This window comes from Lates calcarifer, linkage group LG15 (genome assembly GCF_001640805.2).
Source record: "Lates calcarifer isolate ASB-BC8 linkage group LG15, TLL_Latcal_v3, whole genome shotgun sequence".
NCBI lineage: Eukaryota > Metazoa > Chordata > Actinopteri > Centropomidae > Lates > Lates calcarifer.
Window position 1 is genome coordinate 454,108 of NC_066847.1, and position 25,893 is coordinate 480,000.

General features: G+C 41.7%; 2 protein-coding genes across 2 annotated transcripts; both read left to right on the forward strand.

Annotated features, from left to right (window-relative positions):
* The first annotated feature begins 1,256 nt into the window (after positions 1–1,256).
* LOC108884746 (semaphorin-4B-like) lies at positions 1,257–15,100 on the forward strand. The gene is given in 15 exon segments (XM_018678821.2): positions 1,257–1,479; positions 6,215–6,375; positions 6,484–6,546; positions 6,719–6,817; positions 7,001–7,094; positions 7,358–7,477; positions 8,946–9,073; positions 9,262–9,443; positions 9,690–9,828; positions 10,076–10,265; positions 10,396–10,511; positions 11,469–11,632; positions 11,838–11,920; positions 12,293–12,420; positions 12,422–15,100. Coding segments are annotated over 15 exon segments (2,310 nt in total). The 5' UTR covers positions 1,257–1,394; the 3' UTR covers positions 12,980–15,100.
* A 1,263-nt stretch (positions 15,101–16,363) lies between these two features.
* On the forward strand, positions 16,364–21,144 carry si:dkey-7j14.6 (uncharacterized protein LOC556585 homolog). The gene is given in 8 exon segments (XM_018678822.2): positions 16,364–16,502; positions 17,807–17,948; positions 17,950–18,067; positions 18,142–18,243; positions 18,318–18,374; positions 18,488–18,637; positions 19,150–19,275; positions 19,371–21,144. Coding segments are annotated over 7 exon segments (726 nt in total). The 5' UTR covers positions 16,364–16,502; positions 17,807–17,847; the 3' UTR covers positions 19,443–21,144.
* The last annotated feature ends 4,749 nt before the right edge of the window (positions 21,145–25,893 follow it).

Here is a 25,893-nt window from a genome sequence, read left to right on the forward strand (position 1 = left end):
ATTTACTCTCACTGACGGATAAACCATCAGATCTTCAGCCTGTCAAACAGATCGTCGCTGATAAAGTGTCTCTGTCATTGTTGGCTTTTGATGTGTTGCTGCTTCAGATTCACACTTCAGCTTTAAATATTTAACATTTTCAGTGATTACTGCTGACAATAACAGATTCTCTCTAAGGTTCTGGCTTTAACTGACACTTCAAGACGTCCTCAGAACTTTTACTTGAACAGAGGAACCAGAACCACACTGTAAAAATACTGTGTTGCAGTGTAGCCTGGTAGAAAAGTAAGGGATTAAAACAGCCTAATAAAGTCAGTAATACATCAGTAAGGTGGTTAAACTGAAAGTATTTTTGGTTAATGAAGAGAAAGAAAGAAAACTTCAGCTTAACTGAGAGATTGAATGAAATGAAAAAACAGCCTTGAGCAGAACCAGACTCAGGGTGAGCGAACATCTGCCTCGACTGGTTGGGTTGATAATTTAGTCATAATTGAGGTGTGGTCTAAGTACTTGAATAAGTGGTTTAAATAAAGTCTTCTAACGACAGTGGTAAACTAAGTGAAAGTGAAATCGTATAATGTACCTGTGGTTTCATTATGTCAGTCAGAGCACCTGTAGCACCTGTGGTAACTGTCCCAGGTAAGAACAGGACAGAAAGAGAGAGGGTGGGATGAATAACAACAACACAGACGGAAAAGAAATGAAAAGCAAGAAGAGACGAGTGAAGAGGAAGAACAGATAAGAAATGCTGCTGGTGGATGTTCAGCTGCAGGCGTCATCTACGTTTCTTGTTGAATCAGTGGTCTCGGTGGACCTGGAGGACCGAGCTGACCGGAGAAGACTGAGTCGTGTTTTTTCTTGGAGAAGATTTAATTTCTGTCATTGTCTGGTTTTATCTTTTGGACCACACACAGGACCAGGACCAGGACCAGGACTGACACCAGATTGTGAGTTGGACCTTCTGTGTTTTCTCTCTGAGAAATGTAAATTTTTGTGCTATGACATTTTGGGTGACGCTGATTTGGTCCAATAATATTTCAAAACATGATTATTTGCCATTTGTGTAATTTCATTTGAACTAACTGAAATAAAATCTAATTTGTACATTTGAAGAGAAGAAGTAAATTGTTATTTATTTTAAACAACAGAAGAACTCAACACATCAGACTGATGATGATGAGCTTTCAGCCCTCCCCTCCCGCCTCCCCTCTTCCCCTCCTCCCCCCAACCTCGGACCACAGTAAGAGGAAGCTGTGGTGAGTCTTCCTGACTGTTACTTCAGTCACAGTCTGTTGGTGCTGAGAGTCAGAGCGTTCAGCGCTGTAGATTCGACAAGAGCAGATTTTTATTTTTACTTTTTACTGTATCATCCCTCCATCCTCAGATCCTCCATCATGGCTCCATCGGTCGTCCTCCTCCTCCTCTGTCTGCTGAGCTCCGTCAGATCTCTGCCTCCTCCTCGGACCTCCTTCCTCCTCAGTAAGTCCAAGAAACATTTTTTATCAATTATCAATCAGTTCTGATCAGTTTTCTGGTTGTGGACGTGTGTTCGTGTCAGTGGAGGACGACAAATTCATCTGTCATGAAGCTGAAGGAGGATGTGTGTCTCTTTTTTCCCCTGATGTTCATTCACTGTTGGTTAAAACGTGAATTTTGTTTCTGTGCTTTTATGAATTAGATATTCACAGTGTTTACACTCAGACGTTAAAGGACAAACCAACATAAAGTGTCTCAGTCAGATGTTGTTCCACCACTTGTCAGCTTCACTGCTCCCTGGCATCGTAGAGCTCCGTTTAACTCGTCGCTCCTAAATCTCTCAGAGCTTCATCTGGGTTGAGATCATGTGACTGTGAAGGCCACAGGATAAAGGTGATTGATGAGAACATTTGCAGTGACCCTTCCCTCTAATGCTGTTGACTACAGCCAGGCTCATAGTTTCTACATTTGTGAATACGTGAGGGTCCACCTGAGATTTGGTTATTGGGGGTTGTATGCAAGACTACATGCAGATGTATATTATATATATATATATCCACTTAGGGTCCACCCCAACTGCACATGAACTCTCCTGTTGTAACTTGTGTTTTTCATGTTATTGCAAATGAAGCAGCTCTTCTTCTTGTCTGGATGTTGCCATTTTTATTTGAATTGTATGGCATGTGGCATGTGTGGAATTACGCAGACGACAATCTACTGTTCGTATATGAACACGTCCTCCAAGCAGAGTATTAATGAAAACAGCTACACATCTGTGGTGTCCACAGGGAGTGAAACTGAGGCTTAAGGCATGTTTGAAACCTAAATCCAATCTCCAGAAGTAAGAAGCTAATGTTAGGCTATAAACCAACTACACCACGGTCACATGACGTCAACGTCTCCACCACTAAGCTTCCAACTGGTCATTTCATTTAGCTCTGAGCTCTTCTACAAAAGCCTTTCTTCTTAGAAAGTTAGTGAGAGTTTGAAAGAGCGTGAGTAGAAACACAACGAGGCTGTAAAGGTGGACTGGTGAGTAGATGGGTTTTCATGTTAACGTCCCCGACAACCTCTGTAGTCTCATTTAGACACTCGTTAGCAACCGCCTTTTTTAAGACACGTAAAAGCTTCAAACATCAGGAGTGGGGGATTTAATGACCCATTTTATGTCGGAGAATAAAACCTGAAAATGTCTGGAGCTTGTGTTAAAACCACAGACCTTATTTCAGACATTTAACCAGAAACACACTGACAACAGGAAGAGCTAACATGCTAACATGCTAACTGACTTCCTGGTTTTAGGATCAGTGCTGCAGGACTCTATAGGCCACGCCCCCTGATGAAAACCTGATATTCTTTTGGTTCCAGATGAGAGCAGACTTTTCAGGTTCAGAACCAGTTTTGTTTAAATGCTGAACCTGATCCATGTTGGTGGACACAGACATGCAGTCGCCTACTTGTGGAGGAAATGGTGAAGGATGACTCATGTGATCACAGTTTTCCACATCTCTGTGGAGCAGGGGTGACGGTTTTGAACTGTCTTTGAACTCTCAGATCTACCTCCATCTTTGTAACGTGGGCTTTATGCCCTTCAGTTCTACTAAAACATCCCTCTCTAACTGTTGATCGACTTGTTGCTGACAGTCTGATCGAGTTTTGTATTGATATTCATTCACCTGAGGAAGAGCTGATCCCCAGTTTCCTGACATGTCACACTAATACACCAGCGTCACTGTTAACTGGCGTCTTTCTCAAAGATCTAAATGCAGATGTCACTTTATTCACTATTGAAACACCAGCCAGTCCAGCTCCCACTGTCTGTGCCCCAACAATGAACCAGCTTTCAAAGTCACTTCTTTTTTCCTTTCCATCTTGGTATGAAACCAGAATCAGCTGAGCCTCAGTGGTTTTAACAGGCCACAGAGCATGTTGACTGCTTTGTTGTACCATGCACTTCACCTGTGTGGAAACATCTTTCTACATTGCATCTGGATTTATGCATTTATATTTCTGCACTTATTTATCCAGGTTTTTCCTTTTGTCACCCGTCTGTATATTATTATAGGACATTTTTATCATCTAGTTGTACCACAGGGCTGCAACTAACATTTAATTTTATCATCAGTTAATTTAATTATCACCATTTCCTGAAAAGTCTGGTCCAAAATTCACATTCAAGAAGCTGGTACAAGTGAATTTATGACTTATAACTAATCAATTGTCAAAGTATTTGCTGATTCATTTTCTGCCGATAAACTAACCGATGAATCGACTTCATCATTTAATGTGTGTGTCTCAGCCTTGTTCTTAAAATGTAGTTAAGAAGAAATCATGTTATTTTACAGCCCACAGACTTTATTCCAACTGTGTCATAATAAACACGTTTGTAGTTTCACTCATTAAAAATACAAAATAAAAGAGCAGACACCAGAAACAGATGAACATTATTATCAACATCAGTTTGTGAATCATTAGTTTTTTACATGAAGAAATAAATTAACTGATGTTTTACATTAAAGCATTAATCATTTGTTGTTGACAGTTTCACAAAGTGTATTAAAGAGATGATAAACTGCTTCATTTTTGAATGAAGTCTGGTGACAGAGGAGCTGTGTGTCACTGCTACTATATTTATAAAATATGACATGTTTACTGTCATTAACACGTATGACACACGTGTTAGACTCTGTTCCTGTTCTCAGAATCTGTTCACACATACAAAGACATGACAACAGTTAAACAGAAAAAGTTCATGTTTAGGTTTAAATGATCCATTTAAATGAGTTTCACTGAGACTCTTATTAACACCTCATTTAATCTCCTCTGTCAGACACAGCTCAAACTGTAAAGAGAAATAACAGCTGATGATGTTGTGGATTAATCCAGATTTCTATGATATTTATTGATCACACTCGATGATCAGAAACTTTGTCGTCTGCTTTTCAAATCGTGTCTCACATCTGACTGTCACAGGTAGCTTTGTTACTTTAAACTGAATCTGATTTTTTTACTTTTAACTGTGTCACTGATTGTTCTGTGTTGTCTTTGATGTGTTTTTCTTGTAAAGCATTAAGTAACAGCTGTTTTAAAAGGTGCTGAAGTAAAGTTATTAACAGTTACTCAGCACAAGTAGAACAGGAGAACTTTTCTCTACCCACACTTCGTCTCACTCTGGTTCTCGGAGTTGGCACAGGAAGTCACAGACGCCTCGCTTCTCGTCTGATTCGCTTCAAACCATCTCACAGCTCACGCTGAAATTAAAGAGGTCAGAGGGCAACTTCTCTATCTTGGACTCAGCAGAGTCACTTTGCGTAAAAACATTTCTTGTTTCCTCTCGTCACGTCAGCAGCTGCAATGATTCAGCTTTCATCTCTTTTCTCTGGACCTATTATCGCCATCACCCCCGTGAGATAAGACCCGCGTGAACCCGATCTGAGGCGGCGTTACCATAGTAACAGACGTTCATTCATGGCTGTGGTGAGACTGGCAGAGAGAAGTGAATCTAGTCGGCCCAGATATCAACCACACAAACTGACTGAGTCTCAGTTTTCTGATGCTTTAAGGAAAATGAAGGTTCCAGGCTCAGATCTGTCAGTCTGGGATCACAAAAACAGTCACAGCACTCCCCAATGGCAGGGGCCTCCCCAGCAGGTAGACAAACCCACCACGCCACCAAGCCTGATCAGAACCTCAGACCTGGCCTCCAAAATCCCCAGATCCTGATCTGATACAGGTTCTGTGGATGATCCAGAACAAGTCAGATCCATGAAGGCAGACTTTGTTCTGCTGGGAGGTGGATTTTGTTCCATCTGATCCTTTGCATCACGAAGATGTAATGGAGTAAATGTAACAGTATCCACCTCTGCTCTTGGCACAGTTAGATTTTCTTTCTCTGATTAGTTTGGATCAGGTTTGGACCAGAATAAGGTTCTAACGTTGTGCTCGGTCTTTCTGTACTCTGCCTGTTTTTTGTCTCATTTAAATAAATCTTGTGGAAAAGCATCAAATCTGCAGATGGTGTGAATAAGATGAAGCTGCTTCACACCTCCGTCACTCTGCCTGGGTTCTTATTTTAAACTCCCTCTGATGTTCACGTGTAAAACATGTTCACAGATAAAAACACATGAGTTTCTCTGCAGCTGTGAACCACATCCTCTGAACCCTGAAGCCACATGGTCGACCTCAGCCTCAGAAACAGGAAGAGGAGCCTTCTGTGTGCCGGTCAGCTGACTTAACAGTGGCAGGCAAAGCGATGCTGCTGTTTTTATTTATCGCTCTGCGCTCTCTCACCTCCTCTTATAGCCTCAGCCTTTACATTTAGCTCTGCCACAACAAAAACCAGGTCTTTGTTTAGACCTGGCTTATGAGAAACGAGGACCTAACAATTACCCTGAGGTCAGAAAAACGTGCTGAGAGCAGGTGCATGATGGGAAGGCTGAGGCTCCTGAGAGATGACAAACTGCAGCTCAGTCTTTTAAAAACGTTAAGTTACCAGAACTTGACAGGAGAAGGAGGAGGAAGAAAAATGAGTTCAAGTTCAGTGAGAAATTAAAAACATGAAGCACAGGACGGGAACTTTCTAAGTTTTGTGTTGTGGCTGTGAAGAGCTGCAGCTTCAACTGTTGCTCAACAGGTTGTTTACAGATTCAGATCAGTTTCACCAGAGGAACCAGAGCCTTAAAGTCTGAATGTTCGGACTTTGTGTTTTTAACTTGTTTTATGTGGTGTTTGCGTGCAGACTCTGCAGACAGATCTCTGGTCCACTTCAGCCTCCCTGACGTCCACAACACCACCACACTGTTGCTGAGTGACGACGGCTCCACTCTGTACGTGGGGGCGCGAGACGCCGTCCTCTCATTGGACGTCAGGCGGAGTGATGCCATCAGCCTGAAGAGGAAGGCGAGTTAGAGTCTCAGAGATAAACAAACATGGAGGCAGCTCAGTTTAAGATGAAATGAAGCTGAAGCTCCCCCTGAGTGAATTTAGTTTGTCGTGTCTCTTGTGCAGGTGGAGTGGAGTCCGTCTGACGCTGAGATAAACGACTGTCGGATTAAAGGGAAGAACCCGACGGTAACTGTGACCTAACCTCCATCATCATCTGTGCAAATATCTCAACTTCTATTGAGCCTCCAGGACCTAAAGTTCTCTTCAGCTCTCTCCTTCATGACTGTCGGTGTTTGTTCAGAGTCTGTTCTCCGTCCTGACTCACTGTCTCTCTTCGTGTCCGTCTGTCCGTCTGCAGGTCGACTGTCCAAACTTTGTCCGTGTGCTGCAGCCGATAAACTCCACCCATCTCTACACCTGTGGCAGCTACGCCTATAGCCCACATGACGCCTACATCGTGAGTCCACACAGAACCTGAATTTAGGGAGAATACTCTTTAAAATCTAGGTTCTTTTCTCTGCTACTAACACAGTGAATCCACTGTTGTAAGACTCAATAAAAATAAAGATAAATGTTCTCCAGTTCAGACGTGATTTCATTGTGACGATTCAACTGTTCAGCTTCTTTTTGTCTCCTTCAGGACGCTGAGAGCTTCTCCATGGTCCAAAATGACCTCAGTGCCAAAGGTCGCTGCCCGTTCAACCCCTTCCATAGGAACACCGCCATCACCATCGGTCAGTCTGCTCAGTTACAGTCATACTGTCTGAAACAGATAATTACATATTCACATGTACACTCACCTGCCACTTCATCAGGTACACCTGTCCAACCGCTCGTTAACACAGATATCTAATCAGCCAATCACATGGCAGCAGCTCAGTGCATTTAGTGTTGCCAGAAAAGGCAGGAAACAACGACGTCAGTCTGTGGAGACCGGAATCTACGTCTTTGTTAACATTTAAAAATCAGTCCTCTTCTTCTGTTTATCCGTGTGCAGACGGTGAGCTGTTCACTGCGACAACAACTGACTTCAGAGGATCCGAACCACAGATTTCTCGACACTTCAGCAAACATGGCCGCCCAGATGTCAACCAGGACTCTGTCAGTGTACTGCAGGGTGAGTGAAACAGGATCAGTGCCGCATCAAATACAAGACTCACTCGTGACCGATGGTTTGATTTATCCAAAACACATCCTCAGCTTCTTTTCTGTGAGGAAAACTGACCCAGATCCTTCTGTGGTTTTAACTGTCGCTCAGTCTGAATAAGCAGAAATAAACAGAGAGCAAAGTTTTTGGTGAATCACAAACAAAAAGAAAAAGGGGAAGAAGAAAATAAAGGTGTCAGGGAAGGAGAGACTGCTGCAGACACTGCAGCTGAATACAGCAGGGTCGGTGGTTCAATTCCCAGAATAGCATGCAGCAGATTCCATACAGAGATGTGAAGTGGTATTAATAATAGTAATAAAATCAGTACTTATAATGGTGATAGTAATAGTAGCAATAATCGTAACAACAGGGTTGAGCAGGATCATCGGAGCAATAGGAGGTTTATCATCACAGGTTGGACTCTACAGCTCCAGCAGGAGAAATACCTGCAGAAAGTGACAGTGTGGACTAGTTTTTGTGCGTCTTTTAGACAGAAAATGTCTGATTTTGATAATATTACACAGGTGGAAGAAGGAAGTGCTAGAAGTTTGCTTTATATGGGAGCTTAAAGACATATCCAAAATAACTCTACAGTGGAGCTGGGGGCCAGAACAATGCCATCTAGTGTAACTATATCATTAGTGTATTTCAGGGTGTTCGGGGCCAAGTACATTATCAGTTTTGTCTGAGTTTAGTTGCAGGAAATTGCTGGTCATCCAGGTCTTAATGTCCTGAGGGCTTGAAGTTTGATTGAACTGACTGGTTTCATCAGGCTTCATTGACAAGTATAGTTGAGTATCATCTGCATAACAATAGAAGTTTATGGAGTGATTCCTGATGATGTTGCTCAAAGGAAGCATATACAAGGTGAATAGAACTGGTCCAAGCACTGAACCTTGTGGAACCCTTTGTCTAACTTTTAGACATACATGGAGGATTTGTTATTAACATTCGTGTGTCTTTAAGTTTTTGTTAAGGAGCTGATGGTCTCAGTAAACATTCAACTGTTGATAATTAAAAGCCATAAAAACCTCTTTATCTTGTGTCACCTCACATACTTTCAGCCAAACCACACTGCAGTGAGGTTTTAAAACGCTACTGACTGAACTTCCCCCATGATTCATTTCCTCTTTGTCTCAAAAATCCCTCTAAAGACCATTCATGTGTTTCTGAACCTACGTCTACAAAACCCGTACACATCACACTCCTGTTCAGGACTTGGTCTCGATCACTGTCAAGTTACAAATGTCTGGAAATTTTTAAAACGTATAATTTGGAAAATGATCAACAGAAGGATTTGTAGTCAACACGGTACAACATGCAAAAACAATTCCTGCATGAGTGTTTCATTCAGCTCTCAGATCTCTTTTCCCCACATTCAGACCACATGGCACAGCACCCTGGGTTTCCTCATCTGTCATCACTTCCTGTATTTCAGAGCCAACATTTGTCAGCACCGCGTCAGACCCAGCAGGGGAGAAACTCTACTTCTTCTTTAGCGAAGTTGGAAAAGAGTTCAGCTTCGTCGACGAGCTGAAAATTGCCCGGGTGGCTCAAGTCTGCAAGGTGACAGATCTGTCTAATATCACTCAGTAATGTGACTTTCAACGAGTCCAAAACAACCTCCATACATGTTACTGTCTTAATCTGACTGTTGGATGCATCAGACCAAACCACAGAGCTTTGATATGAGTACACTTTTTCAGTGGGAACAGCCTTCACATGCAGCTGTTCTCTCTGTGTTGGTTTTGCAGGACGATGTTGGTGGACAGAGGACTCTGCAGAAGAAGTGGACGTCCTTTGCTAAAGCTCCTCTGGTCTGTCAGTCTCCCAAACAACTTCCCTTCAATGTTCTGCAGGATGTTTTCACCCTGCAGCCACCAGAGGGCAGCGATGCCTCAGAAACCCTGTTCTACGGTGTCTTCACCTCTCAGTGGTAGGAAAACAAACAAAATCATAAGTTACACAACAGAAGCCAAAAGCCAGCCAGGGCTGCTGAAACTCTACTTTATGCACCTGTTTCCTCCCCAACAACATGACTTCATGATGTCGAATGATGAATATCACTGCACATTAGATTTTTTTATTGTCACTGAAAAGTACTTATACATAAAGTGCATATAAGTTATTGTTATTATTGATACTATTATTAGTGATAACTGTCTTCTCTGGTCTCTCTCAGGTCCTCAGGTCCAGAGTCGGCAGTTTGCGTCTTTAAGCTGCAGGACATCCAGACAGTGTTCGATGGGAGCTACAGGACCTTCAACATGCAGACTCACCAGTTGAGTTCCCTGCTGGGAAAACACTCCTACCTGGGAAAGGTGAGGAAGTCACTTTCACACGATGTACAATTAACAACCAAAGATATCCAGCCATGTTACACCATCACAGTAAAATCAGGTTTAACAAATCTGCAAATCAGAAAAGAGCTACAAACAAAAAGGGGAAAGGTGTACCTCAGGGTTTGATTCTAGGCAGCATTCGTTCTCACAAATTTTCATCAGGAGCCTGTTTTATTTAAAGTATTTAACATTAATGTGTGACTCTCCCTTTATGTTCTCCTGACAGTGTGGACTGGCCAATGCTACAGATTCTGATCTAGAAGAGGTGAAGAAGAGTTTCCTGACCAGCAGCGTCGTAAAGCCAGTCACAGATGGTCCTGTTGTTGTTTCTTCAGGGCAGCAGTACAGTCGTGTGGCTGCGATGAGGACAAAGGCAGCCAATGGCAAACAGTACACCACCCTTTTCCTTCTTACAGGTGAGATGTTGTACAGTAAACAGAACTAATGGAACTGGTGATAAGAGCAGGTCTGAAAAATGATAATTCATCAGATTTAAATCTATATTCTGTATTAAAAATGTCCTCATCATCTCTCTCTGATGTCCAGAGTCTGGATTCCTGCACAAAGTGGTTTTGTTTGATCAGGGTGCGCGGGTCATTGAGGAGATTCAGGTCTTCACACAACCTCAGCAGGTCAAAAGCATCGTACTCTCTTCCACCAAGGTAAACGGAAAACCCCAGGTTAAAATATAACAGGCCATGTACAGTTAATATTTTCAGATACATTCAAACATTGAACGCCAGACTGAAGAGAAAACTCTTTGGTTTCTATATGATAACTACCAAAATTTTCAGTGGGTAATGTTATTGTGGTTCAGTGGTTACCCACAGTCATGTAGTAACACCTGCTCCATAGGTCACGTAGTTGCAGCTTCAGTGTCACACTGAATCTTTTCTGTTACAATGCTGCTGTTAATAAAAGGAAATAATGGCAGCATCACGTTTCACAAATGACTGTTTTAGATATATTCACAAGTCTTTCATGACTGTTGCTTTCTCATGCATGAATCACAAGCTGTTTTAATTGGTTAAATGTGTCAAACTGAGTGAGAGGAAATAATCTCATGTTGCAAATTGAAACAGGATCCTGGGTTTAAACTTTCCTCCCCCGGAGTCTTTGATGCATCAGTCTGAATTACCTAAAATTGACCTTATGATGTTTTAGTATGCATCTGACCAGGCTGAGACCAGTTGGACCAGTCTCAGCCTGGTCAGATGTGTACAGGAACTGCCTCTTGAATGAGAGGTGAAACATCTTCCCAGACTACAACTAAATCCAGTTGCGTTCGATTTAAATTTCCTTGACATGTATTAAAATGTGTTGTTTCATAATGTTGCTTTAAAAGGAAGACAGGAGATAAGAACACTGAAACCAACAGAAATGCACAGCGGTGTATCATCTGCATAATGGCAGCAGTTCATGTTGCTGTGTCACAGAACTGAGACAGAAATTCTTTTTATCAGAGAAATTAAATGATGGTTTGAAAGCTGCTTTGTTATATCTAAAAGATCATGACTGCATGGGTTGGATCAAGCTTTGAATGTAAATGAAGAATATTTGGTTGATATTGTACATTTGTACTGCAGAGTACACCTCACAGTATTTTCCTGGTCTTGTAGGGGGTGCTTTATGTGGGAACATCCGAAGGCGTGACCGCTGTACCTGTGACCAAATGCTCAGTCTACAGAACCTGCAGCCAGTGTGTTCTGGCCCGAGATCCTCTCTGTGGATGGAGTCCAACCAAGGGGATCTGCACCAGTCTGGACAGCAGTCCTGATACCATGTGAGTAACAGTTACCTTTATTATACCCACTGAAGAATATTTACACATCCCAACAGTTTGATTAGCCTCAGATTCGGTTGTCAGCGTTTCATATCTGGTGTTGTAATAAGTCTTAGCTGTACCTCCAGTGAGTCACTGGAATCAACAAATAGCACTGTATGGTGACCTGTACGGTGACTGACAGGCTGTCGGTTTTACTCCTCAGGGTTCAAGACCTGGAGAACAGCAATGTGGAAAAAGTTTGTCAGCAACAAACCAGGACCAGGACCAGGACCAGTCGAGACACAGGTAACATCCTGTTAACATCCTCAGTAAAGATAATAAGTCCGCTGACAGAAAGAAACCTATTACTTTACATTTTGAAGATTGGATCTGAAGGTGCACTAAATAGTCAGAGGATCATTGTATCAGTATGATTCGTTGCCTGGGCCAAGGGTGGATTACCAGTTATCAGTCAAAGCTCCAGTCCAACAGGGGCCCCAGGCCTCCATCAAAACCTGTGTCATGGTAGTAATCCAGTATAAGAGTGTATGTTGATTTCTGGGTCAAATATAATGAGGCTGCAGTCTATACAGTGCACTGTACCTGATTAACCCCAACAGGTTAATCCAGCCACATTCTCAGCACCATCACTTATTCTAAATTATTTCTGTCTGACAGAGGTCAGCGTTAATTTGAATGAGGTAGCGACGCTTCAGTGTCTGAAACCTTCCAACCTGGCCACTCTGACCTGGACCTCCGCTCAGTTCAAAAACCTTCCAGAGAAACACTTCATCCAATCCGCTGATCGGCAGCCTCAGCTTCATCGTCTCTGCTACCACCTTCGGGACCTACAGCTGTGAGGCAGAGGAAGGTGGGTACAAGGAAGTAGTCGCGAGCTACATTGTCCGACAGATGGCACCTCCACGCTCCATCAACCCCTCACCAGATGAGACTTATGACAATATTGGAACTAAGGAACCACTGATTCCTATGATATACACTTCAGAAAACCTAGAGGACGACCTGACAAAGCACCAAGACAATGAATTCACAACCAATTTTAAAGATGAGACCACCTACAATACTGATGATACTGATTTGAAAAACACTTTTCAAAGCAATGGTTTAACCCCCCCTGTGACCTCAAGAAAGGACACCCACTCCTGGAAAGAGCCGGTCGATATCACTCATAAAGAGAAGAGTTACTACAGTGAGCTGGTTGTTGTTTCCCTCCTGCTGGTGATCTGCATCTGCATCCTGGCATTTGTAGGGCTACACATGTGGCGCCAAAGGAAACCTGTCCACAAAGTGAATCCTCTCGTCAGTCAGGAGGCTGGTCCTGAGCTGAAGGTGGTAACAGAATAATAGAGTTTTTGTGAAAGATGCCTTGAACTCAAATTTGGCTGGTTTAGCTCAAACATTTGCCTCCAGGGGCTGAAACACTTAATCAGCCCCTGAGAGTTCGCTCAGACTCAGTGTTTTAAAATTCTGTTCTTCTGAGACGTATTCTGTCCTCTGTCTAAAAGTAGTTTAAAAAAATATTTTACATGGCCAACGTGCTAGGAAAAACTGATCAAGCTGTTAGTTTTCTTAAAACCTGCTGGAAATTACTCAAAATGTCTTCTTTTTATGGCCAGTGATGGAGCTAGGCTAACAGTTTCCCCTCACTTCCAGTCTTTCTGCTAAGCTAGGCTAATCACCTCCTGGACCTCTCCCTGTTGACACACAGAGATGAGACTGATATCCATCCATCTCGGGACGCATCGGGTTTGTTATTAATATTAAAGCTAAAGACAGAAAACTAGAACTAGATTTAAATTTCAGTTTCATTCAGTTTCACAGTAAAAGCAGAACTTTCAATGACGCCGTCTGTCACCAGATTTGAAACACTGGAGTTTCTAGGTCATTCTGAAGGAGGATGTTTGTATTTAACTGGTGATTTCTCCAGTTTTCTGTTCCTTAAACTTGAATCAGGAGATTCTTTGTTCCCCACGGGCCCAGAAGCCTTTGCTACAACTGGTTGTTTATGAACTGGAACTACAAAAGTGCAATATCTGCTAAGATTGGCCCCTAATTATCTGATCTCGTTGCCTGGTCCAGTAGGAAGCAGTGATTTAATCATTCTTTAGTTTTAAGACTTTCATTATTTTAGTTTATATTGTGCTAATGTGTAAATATTTCTGAATACAACTGTGTTTTATGAAGTAATTAACGCACAGAAAACCTCAGCATGTACGGCTCAGTTATGCTCTTATGTCCATTTCAAACAATGTAACTGTGAGTGCCCACATATTTCCATGTGTGCATTAGCTTAGCATGGATATTAAGCTTTGCATCCACTAGAGGGCAGCTCAGAGTCAAAGGTTTGACGTCTCCTCAAAAAGTTCTGGGTGGTGACTGGGTGTGGGAGTTTGTTTTTTATTTTATTTTCACAGGAAGCATCTGTATTTTGTAAAAGCAGGACTCTGTAACTTCGCTGCGCAACAGCGCCCTCTGCAGAGAAAGTGCTGTCACTGTTACAAACACACCAAACTCTGTGTCTAATTCTTTAATGTTTTTTTAATGTTTCCTGGTTTTTAATGATTACTGAAGCTGTTTAGCCATATAGTAATATCTTCATTCAACAGGAAAAAGATTTAGAAAATGTTCTAGTTTTGTTTTTATTGCATTCTGCATAAACACAAATTAAATATTTTTAGACTAAATTTTAGTTTTTATTTAGTTTTTTATGTGGTCATGTTTAATATTGATGTTTAATTGATGTTTTTGTTTTTTGTGAATAATTTGACACAGTTTTGTTTTTAAAAAATCAGGAAGTGTATAAACATTGAATTCTGTCTCTTGCTGTTTAATTAGTATCTTATAATCACACACAGTCACTGATCACTTTGTGTAAATGAATGAATGTCAGCAGGTTTATGTGTAAAACCTGGAGGTGAATGTAACGATGGCTGGGATCAATATATCAATATATCGGTAATTAATCAATAATCTGAAATCTGTAAAAAAAAATCAGTCAGTAACAAGTTAAAGCATCTTATGATTTTTAATAATTTATTAATTCTTTATTTAAGGAAAATTTATAAATTTCTTTGTGTTTAGTCGTCATGATGAACTCTGTCGCCCCCGTGTGGTGCTAATGAAAACTACAACATGTTGAATATTTTTATTTAATGAAGAATCAGAGTTATTAGTAGTATCAGTAATTCTCTGCTCATATATTGATTTATTGTCATCCCTAAATGTGAATGTAAATGTGTTTTGACTGTGATGTTTTATTGACTTCAGGGATTAGAACTTTGTAGACCGAGTTTTGCTCTTATAGAGTATTTATCTGTGTTGATCCTCAATCAGCCTTTTATAGATTTTATTGTTTGTTTCTGAGCTGACGGTCAAATTTAAGTTTTCCAAAAACTCTAAATTTGCTTCATATGAGAGAACACACTGTCACCTGATGGGGAAATGAATAAAATACAACAAATACAACATGAGTATTTTTCTAATCAATCATGTTTTCAGGTCATTCTCCTGAACGTAATATCTCTGTAACACATCAAGGGAATTTCTTCAACTTTAGCACAAACAGTCATTTGGATCCAAAGGTGAACTGATGAGATTTTGATGATCAAAGGTCAAAGGTTACTGTGTAGTCCATACCTGAAGTTAGCATCAGCCTGGTTCCCTCCACAAAAAGTTTCTGATCCTTCAGGTTTAGTTGATCAGATCATCTTCACAGATGAACTCCACTGTTCTGATGTTAGAAGTAAGAAGCTAATGTTAGGCTATAAACCAACTACACCACGGTCACATGACGTCAACGTCTCCACCACTAAGCTTCCAACTGGTCATTTCATTTAGCTCTGAGCTCTTCTACAAAAGCCTTTCTTCTTAGAAAGTTAGTGAGAGTTTGAAAGAGCGTGAGTAGAAACATGAGTTTTCTCAGTGATACTCATGTTACAGGTCTGTTTAAAGTCTCTTTTCATTATGTTTTCTAACATCAGCAGAAACACAGGATTTAATCAAAGCACTGAATTCATTCACAGTTTACGCCTGATGTTTCTCCTTCATGTTCCTTTTCTCATTTATTAACTTTCAGACTCAAACGTCTTCATTCATCAGAAGATTTTCTTCTTTTCTGACAAAAACCTGTTTTATGTTGAACTTCAGACATTTAATGATTCTGTCTGGAGACTTCTGGAGAAACACTGTGGACAGTAGGAGTTTGTTGAGATTATTTTTTATTCATTTTCTTTGTTGTTTTCTCTTTATTTCAGAGTTTTGTGTCTTTTTACATTTTACAGTTTCATTCTCCTGTTTTTGTTCTGATTAATTTCACTGATCAATATCACAGTGTTTGAATAAAGAAAAAAAAAAAAAAAAAAAAACGGATTCTTGGAAATTATGCTGTGGAGTTCCCGATGCTGCCTTCAGTGTTGTCGGAATTATCAGCTTCAAACCACACACGCTGAAACACAAACTGTAACCGGAGCAGGTTGTGAGTCTTTAGTGTTTTCATGGTTCACACTGGAAAAGAAACACAATGAAATTTACTCAGACAGATGTCAACACGCCGGCCTCACATTTTCATTTTACTCATTCTCTCCCGTTGAATAATGACCACAGTGAAAGAGTTGGACTAATATAAAACATGTCATAAAGACGTTTGAACAAATACTGAACTTTAAAAACACTGAACCATGTTTTTACACCAGCCCATAAACGACGTTTTTATTTCCACCCTAAACTATCAGGTTTGAATTCAGATTTACGAGCTTACAGTGAGCACGTGAAGGCATCACGAGTTCAACCAGGAAACAATCCGCAGAAAATTTTAATGAAGTTCAGGTCAGAAAATCTCCGAGCCTGAAAACAGACAGTTTCACTGCAGGTAAACTTTTCTCATTTTACCACAAACATCATGTTAATGCTGTTCCACATATTTAATGTGTTACTGTTACTTTACTGTTACTCAGGTCCTTTATTCAGATTTTCACTGCGCCACAAACACAAGTGTTTTTACACTGAAACCGGGTCAGAAACCGGGTCAGTCTGTCCCTTTACTGACACAGCTGTGACAGTGATCAACCAACAGTTCATGTTTCTATAAAATGAGCTGTGATTTCCGCACAATTAGCGCTTTCTGGGAACGTAACGCAGACTCTAACCAGACTCCATTGGAAAATGCTGAAATTTAAGAGGTGGAGAGGAGATGGAGGCACAGGTGGAGCAGAGGAGAGACTTCCTGTTGTTTGTATGACTCAGGAGGATTTACTGGAAGATCCGGCGCTGATTTAACCAGCATTCATTCATGTTCATCGTTTCCCTAAATGAAGACAGTAACAGTCCCTTTTTAATCTCATTAACTTTGACTTTAATCTCGGTTTAAACACAGCGACAGTGGAAACAGTGGAGCTCCGTGTTGTTGCTGTCTGATCAGTTTATTAGGAACACCCCACCTGCACAGGTGAACCTATAGAAACCTACAGAAGCCGATCCATGTTGTTATGTCCACTACATCCTCTGCACAGCATCACCTCCAGACAGAGGAGCAGCTCCTCCCACAGCCCTGCTCCTCTGACAGACTGAGGAGGTCGATCCTCCCCCACCTTACTGTCAACTGCTCTGATGGACTCACACTACACACACACACACACACACACACACACACACACACACACTACACACACTGGGGTTAGGGTTCTGTTTGCACTGGACTCTGAAGTTCTTCGCTGTGTTTTTATCAGTATTGTTATAATTATTATTCTCAGTATTTATTTAAGTCTGTAGATGCTGCTGGAACTTTTCCCCTGTGGATTAATAAAGTGTCTAATGTAATCTGATCTAATGTAATCTGATCTAATGTAATCTGATCTGATCTGATCTAATGTAATCTGATCTGATGTCTTTTCTAGGATCCTCTGATGAATTTAATCTGATTCGACTGAATTTAGATTTTTAAAAATATTCAAGTGAAACATTTAGTGAAACCACTTTATCATGTAAAGGTTCACACAGTTTGCTGATGATACTGTAGTGATTAATGAAATGACTAAAACGCAGCGACATGAATCGTCTGGTCAAAACAAAGTTAAAACAAACATTTCTTTTTCTGTATCTTCAGTTTAAATACATTTAATGAAATATTCAGTTTCTATTCAGTAAAGTCTGAAAACTCTCCGTCTGTTTTTAAAGCTTCTCTTCCCTCTGAGCTCCCGTGACCTCTGACCTCCACCATGACGTCTACGTCCATCACCACGGTCGGTGGAGTGGTGATCGTCACTCAGGTCATTCCTCAGGATGAAACCTCCATCCCGCTCCAGGCTCCGGCCGCCGCCAACCACCCGAGAGGCCCCGCCCACTGCCACAAAGGCCCCGCCCACAGCCTCCATCTTCCCCGCCAAGATGGATGACAAGACCGCCACCTTCCTGAGGGGGCAGCCGCACGAGCTCGGGGTGAGACACTGACGGCGTCCTGGTGGTTCACGTTAACCGGTGGATTTTAGTTTAAATGACTCCTGTGTTTTCAGGTGGTTCAGATCTTCATCGGCGTGCTCTGCATCCTCCTCAGTCTGACCGCCACCTTCTCTCCGATGCTGATCCTCCACGCTGCGTTCTCCCTCGCCGTCGCTGTACGTTAACAGATTATTGATTATTGAGTTCAGTGAGTTCACCTGTTTAAACTCGTGTTTCCTCTGTGCTTCAGTTCCTGGTGTCCGGCTCGGTGACGGTGGCGGCCGGGAGGCGGACCTCAGTCGGACTGGTGAGTTTTTGACCTTTTCCTGCCCTGAGTTGTGTCTGCAGGCGTCCGCAGGTTCATGAACCCTGTGAGGGTCAGACCGGGACCTCAGCTCTCTGTGTGTTCTGTCCCTGCAGGTCTGGGCGTCTCTGGCCTTGAACCTGATCAGCGTCCTGATCAGTCTGGCGGGTGTGGCCTACGTCTGCTGGCTGCTGGCCGGCCCCCCCGCCTCTGATGTTATCTGTGGGGGTCTGGATGGATGCGTCGGCAAATTATGGGTTCTGAATGTAAGTTTATCACTGACTGACCCGGGTCTCAGGTCCAGTACAGTCTCTGATCCTGATCAGGTCTCTGATCCTGATCTTTCAGCTCACCGATACAAAGTCCTGCTTCAGAACTGATAAATAAAATGTAACTCAGCTGGAGAACAGCGCCCCCTGCTGCCACCAGATGGAAACACACCTGCATTCTCTCAGTTCAACATCCGATCAATAACTGAAGCTGATCAGTATTTTTCAGTACTTGGAGAAGCAAGAAGCTGATTCAGCATCTACAGCTGTTTTATTATCAGTACTGGATCAGACTCTGATCAGGATCAGGGCCATAAGAAAACCTGATCAGGTCTTAGTTATTGATTAGAGATCCAAAAGGTTTTGGGTTCAGTGAGAGAATCGATGCTGTTTGATTATTTTGAGCGAGAATCACAGCCACAGAGTTTTTACTCCTGGTCTCTGCTGAGTCCTGTTCTCTGATGGTCCTGGTCCTGGTCTCTGATGGTCCTGGTCTCTGGGTGTTTCAGATGGCCATGTACGGACTCCTCTCCCTGTTCCTGATCCTGCTCGTGCTGCAGACCTGTGTCGCCGTCACCGTCTGCGTTTTCTCGGGGAAAACCCTGAGACGCCACGACCTCGGCCCCCCCGTCATGGTGAGACTCAGTACTCATGGTCAAGTGAAAGTATCCGAGTATACTTAAAATACCAGAAAGTAAAAGTACCTTTTTGTTTGACCTCTGACCCCCAGGTGAGGGTTGATGAGCACGACAGCGACGTCGCCCTGTTGGACGATGAAGGACTGACTCCAGACTCACCGTGAGAGCGTCTGACCACTACAGATACTACAGTAATACTGCAGTAAAACTACTGCACAGAACTTCACTATCACCTGTAATCATCGCTTCTCTCTTCTCACTGCATTCTGGGTAATTTAGGGCCAAAGTTTTGATTGTGTTTAAATATGAATCAGATGATAAAGATGCAGAGTCGTCATCAGACATGTTTCAAACACAGATGTTTGAGTAAATAACTGAACCTTCACGTTTCAACACTGAGCCACAGTAAAGACTTAATAATATTATAAACCTGCTCTGTATGAAAAGATAAAATCTGCTGTCACTTTATCTGTGTGCTGCAGCAAGACAAAATTAAAATGACACTTTTTTGAATGGAGTTTGGTGACGGCCGCAACGGAATATTTCCACTTTTTTAACTGTTAAGTTGTTTGACTTCACTTTAAATCATGTGTTCATGTCTTTAAATCAGTTATAAAATAAATGAATAGATCGTTTTCCATCAAACAAACCTCCACTGAGCTGCAGAATCTGAGTCCGAAAAACTCTTCAGAGTCATTCTACTGCTTCACAGTGACGAGGAGAAGAGGAAATAAAAGAATGAAGAAAACAAAGTTTGACTCCAGCTGATGCTAACATTAGCCAGCTAACCTAGCTGATATCAGGGATACATGCTAACGTTAGCACCTGCTTTTACCAGTGGATGCTAACGTTAGCCAGCTAACCTAGCTAACATTTAGCACCTGCTGGTAAAAACAGGTTCCCCTGTATCAGCTCTGGGTTTTACATGAGCCACATCTTCATGTTTCAGTTGTCAGTTCTTTTCTGTGCTGCTCAGCTGAGGTGAATAAAGCTGGTGTTAGCGAGCTATCTTCACCCAGCTAACGTGAAAACAGACCTTAGCTAGCTGTCTTGCTATTTCTGAGCAGCACAGAAAAGAACTGACAACTGAAACATGAAGATGTGGCTCAGAGCTAGAAACACCTGTAAAACCCAGAGCTGATATCAGGGGTACATGCTAACGTTAGCACCTGCTTTTACCAGTGGATGCTAACGTTAGCTAGGTTAGCTGGCTAACTTTGTTTGTCTTAGCAGTAGAAAGACACAGAATAGTCTTTTGGATGCAGCCTGAAAAACTGTGAAATTGGACCTGGAAATATTATTTTCGTCATTTGTGACGTCACAACTCCAACAAGAAACTCGTACTTGATCATCGTCCATCATCTGAACTCAGAAACTCGTTAGCCAATGGGGACGCACCACTAAAGAAAACTGACATACTGAATGTGACTCCATGTTGGAAAGATTTAATACCACCTTAAAACTCCTTAAAACTGCACCTTTAAAGTTCAGATGAACAGAACTCTTTATAATATTATTAACAGAACCAAACCCAACAGTTCGTCCATGAGCAGCAGGTGGAGAGAAAAACAGGGGAAACCGAACATAGCATGACGCAGCCTCTCTCCATTAGCATTAGCCACACAGCTAACAGCCCAAAGCCATATAATGATATGATATGAATGATATATATTACTTCCTGACTGATCTGAACAGATTTAGTTTTCATCTAAAAGGTGGAACTCACATCAGACCTGATGCACTTTATCAGAAACTAAACTAGTGAAGAATGTGAGGTGAAAATGTTTCTGTCTCTGAAAAGCTTTTTTTGTCTGTTTAGAAACATTTCAACATTTATACAAAAAATAAAGTTTGTTTTCTACAGTGTTTGATTTTATTGAAGTTCGTTTTGTCTTTGTCTCAGTTTCCTTCCTGTTCCTTCACATTATCTCTGGTTCTGGGGATGAAGTCACCGGCACGCTTTTATTTTGAAATACATTTAAAATGAGAAGGGTTGAAACCAGTCAGTGTTAATCTGATCATGTGACTGCAGGTATGTGAGGCAGGTGGGTTAGGAACCCTCCCAGCATGCACTGGGGCAACATTGTGTTTCCACACTTTGTTCTCTTTTTGTTGATGAATCAGTTTTGTGTCTGAGATTCATCCTGAAACCTCTCGGTCCTGAGATCAGCGGACTGGGGTTTGGGTTTAAGGACTTGTTGCTATGACAGCAGCTCCGGGTGAATTTTTAAATCGTCTTCAAAGAACCAACAAATCCAGACTCGTGTCAGATCATCAACAGTTTAATCTGGAAGCTCTCTGGTCTTTGGTTTGGTGAGTAATGGTATTAGAAACAATGAATACAAGTATCTAATCACCTGAAATGGTCCTTTAAAGACCGTGAAAGAACTCTGGACCGTCTCAGTGTCTCAGAGAGAGAATCCAGTTTCCATCATGACTCTGATCCATTAGACCAACGCTGCTGCTGTTTTATTGTTATTGATTTTTTCAGAGGAATCTGATGCTTGAAGAAGAAGGAGACAGGAAACTGAACCGCACCCGAGCTCAGACCGATCAGGACCACAGGACTCGCTGCAGCTGAGGTGAGATGATCAATACCTTTATCAATACGTTTGTTTTAGAACTGCATGGTGTTTGATTTTTAATACATTTAAAACTGTTTATTAAAACTGTAAAACTGCTGAACAGCTGTCTCTGTAATCTGTCATCTGCAGGTTTAGATTTTATTATTTCTATTTTAACAGTTGGTTGATGTCTTGAATCTTTAGTGTTCCCTGTGTTTTTACAGTGAGTGTGTGTGTGTGTGTGTGTGTGTGTGTGTGTGTGTGTGTTTCAGAACAACCACAGTGAAACATGGTGAGTTCCTGTCGATCAGTGAGAATCAAACGTCAAAAAAACATTTAAAAAACTTTTATATTTTCTGTTGATATTTTTATTTATTAGAAGAAATAGAAAAAAATCTGATCTTGGTTCTTGTTCTTCAGAGCTCAGACTGAATCTACGACACCAACATCTACAGATCCAGAGTTAAACTGACAAACCCAGCCAAATACCACCTTAAAACAGATACAACTAAAGGATACCACCTTAAAACATCAAGTGTCAGAGGACAGGTGTTAAAATCCTGGTCTATAAAGAACTAAATGGTCTCAGGTCTGAATCTGATCCAGAACCAGAACCAGACCAGGTGAAGCAGGTTTTAGTTTCTCTGCTCCTCACCTGATGAACAAGTTTCCTGAACACCTGAGCTCTGCTCCTCCTGCTCCTCTCCTGCTCCTCCTGTCGCCTCAAACCTCCTTTAACCTGAATCTGTTTCTGTCTCTGCAGCGTGAGGATCTGAAGACTCTCGGGGTGAGTTCACTGACATCAGGACGTTTCTGAACTAAATTCTCTTCCTGCTGCTCCTGTCACACTGAAATGACGATGATAGAATTTAGAATAAAAGCTGTAAGATGCAGATTTATCTGCTGTGGCTCAGTTTACTGCTGATGCATTATTGATGAATCTTTGGTGATCGGTTGAATGGAACCATCATCTTAATGGACAACAACTTCCTGACTGATGGTAAACAGGAAGTCAGCTCATTTGTGTTCTACAGCTACAGCACTAACCTCAAAGCCTCATGGGAGCTGTAGCTGTCCTGTCAATCAAATATAACCAAACATCCAAGTTCTTAAAGCCTTAATCTCTCCATGATGAAACTTTTATTTTGTATTTTGCAAATGTACCCAGGAGCTCCCCCATGTGGAGCCTGATAAATTATAACCCAACTTTTATTTTGATTCTAATGGAGAGAGGCCGACTGCTGGACGGCTGCTGAACTTTGTATCTGCAGAGAGAAGTTAGAGGTTTTTCTCATTCACTTCAACACAGTCAGAGTTTCAGCAGCATCTAGTGGACATTAGAGGAACTGCAGGGAACTGCTGGTTGTATCAGTGTTGTGTTGTTTATCTGTGACTTCCTGTCCAGGCGGTGCAGGTGGTGCTCGGACTGCTGGACGTCTCTCTGGGTTTACTGCTGCGTCAGGTGCCAACTGTCTTCAAGAAGGAAATCTTTGTGGTTTTCATTGTTGGAGTCGGGGTGAGGACGCTGTTAGCACTGTTAGCGCTGTTAGCTCTGTTAGCTCTGTTAGCCCTGGGTTCAGACGTCAGTGTGTATGTGTCTTTGCCTGTGTGAAACTAGGCCTGGTTTACAAAGTCACTCCTTTGATGGTATCTACCATTAACGCCTCGCTAGTTAGCCGCTCTGGGCGACTCGTTACCTAAACACATCAGATACAAAGTTTTCCTCCAGACTGGATCAAGAGAGATGGATGCTGCAGGCTGGATGTTAGCCAGCTGCCATCTTCAAGCAGCTCCTTTCTTACTGAAGTTTACTCTACTGGCACAAAGGATCATGGGATATGGGAGGAGGAGAGCACAGCCACATGGATGCTAACTGCTGTGTGCAACAGTGCTGCAGTGTTGGAACACAATATCTCTGTAGCACTTGGAGGGAGTTTCTTCAAATTTGGTACCAATGTTCACTTGGAGTCAAAGATTAATTAATTAGATTTTGGTGGTCAAAGGTCAAAGGTCAAGGACACTGCGACCTCTCAAAGTGCACTAATAAAGTGCAGTTACTGCGAGGTGGTAACTCTAGTTCAACTGGTGGAAAACTTGATAAAAAAGACTTGAACTGAAAAAAGAAACATTAGTTTGTAAATGTGATGATTTATATTTAAGGATGTATGGAGGCCTTCTGGTGATATTTGAAGGACAAAAAAAATATTCTGTGGCCACACTTTAATAAGTTGAGATCTTGTCGGCCAAAATGAAATGTTATTAGTTGTTTATTGACTGACAGTGACAGAGGATTCACCAGGGGCTGCTTACAAACATGGACATTTTTGACTTGATTTCTTTTTATTTTAACCTTGGAATGAACGACAAAGACATACTTCAGTCACTCGCTGTTAGACCAGAGACAGGAGAGGATCTCTCTTATTAACTCGTGTCCATGCAGTATTTTTTTCCTTCAAATGTCACCAGTGGGCCTCCGTAGGATCCTCAGTGTTTGACAAGTAGATTTTTTTCTTTCAGACGATTCTGACCGGCCTCACTCTGGTGTGTGGAGGCAGGAAACCCTCCTACTACTGTGTGAGTCCACGACCTCCCCGACCATCAGTGGCTCTTCACCTTTTTATTACTTTTCATCTAAACATTTTCTACAAAATAAAAGTTTCCCAGTTGAGCAGATCATGTGTATAATTGTGTTTCCAGGTGAGGCTGAACGTGTGTCTCCACATAGCCACCGTGTTGTTCTCGGCTGTGGCGTTTGGTGCCATGGTGAGACACGTACCCTACCCACAGAGACGACACTGCGGGGACTCCTGTCCATATTTCAACCACGACACTGCGGTGAGTTCAACGTGACCACGGACAGCAGGTCTGTTCATGAATGTCTGACTCTGTGTGTGAAAATATAACCTGTCTCTTCAGGTTCTGATCAGCGGCATCTTGGCCATCCTCATCACCATCTTCCTGGTGGGGACGCTCATCAGTCTGGCGGTGGTTCTGACCGGTCTCTGCTCCATGTGTTCTGACTTTCCACAGGTACAACAATGACATCTCATTAACTTTATTCTCATGGAGTCCTGCAGTGTAGTGTCTCATGTAGTCCAACCCTGAAGTTAGCCTCCACAAAAAGCCAATGGGATTTTTTCATTGGGTTTTGGGTTATTGCAGAAAATAAACTGAAATGCTAACATGCATTTCTTGCATCCCACAGCAGACTGAGGATCCTGAACATATCGGTGGCAGCACCACCTCTGAGCCTCTCTGCCTCCCGAGTCAAGAGCAGGTTACAGCTGGAGGTGAAGACGTGAAGACAGACAGCTGATGGACGGACAGAATATTTCTGTTCAGATAAATCTACTGGCATGAAAATACAAACGCACTGAAGTTACTGATTTTAATTTGATCTCAAACAGGAAATAAACATCAGGGTTTTAATATTATCTCTGTTGTTTGTCTTTTAAATGAAATTGAATATATTTTTAATGTATTTCTATGCCCCAGTAATTTCCTTGTGTCTGATTGGTGCTTTAAACCCACCTCACCTGTAACCATGCCCACCAGTGATGTCACAGCGTACTGACACACCCCTGGAGTACACTGTGACCTCACTGCAGCAGGAATTATTTTTAAATCAGCAAAAACACAATTTTCAATGTACCGCCTAAATCCAAACCACTTCTTTTTTTTTTACTATAAATAATGAAGTACATGTACTGCAGTACTGTAATATTTTAACTTTTTGCTAATTTATTCTTTTACTCATTATATTTTCCTGTGAGTTTAGTTATTACTCCACTAATTTATTTGTCTGCTTTTATTATTTGTTAAAATTAAAAATTTCAAACAAAACATATTTTTGTCTTTGTTTTTTTTGTCATCTTTTTATGGTAGTATTTTGGATTTATTAAAAGCGTGACAAGAAGATTTCAGATATACTGAGGGTATAAGTTCAGAAACATATGACAAAACACAAAAATAAAGTTTCTAAAATGTTATAATAATTTGAATTTGTAATTTTATATAAATAATCAAACTGTCAAATTATGTTTTTGTAAAT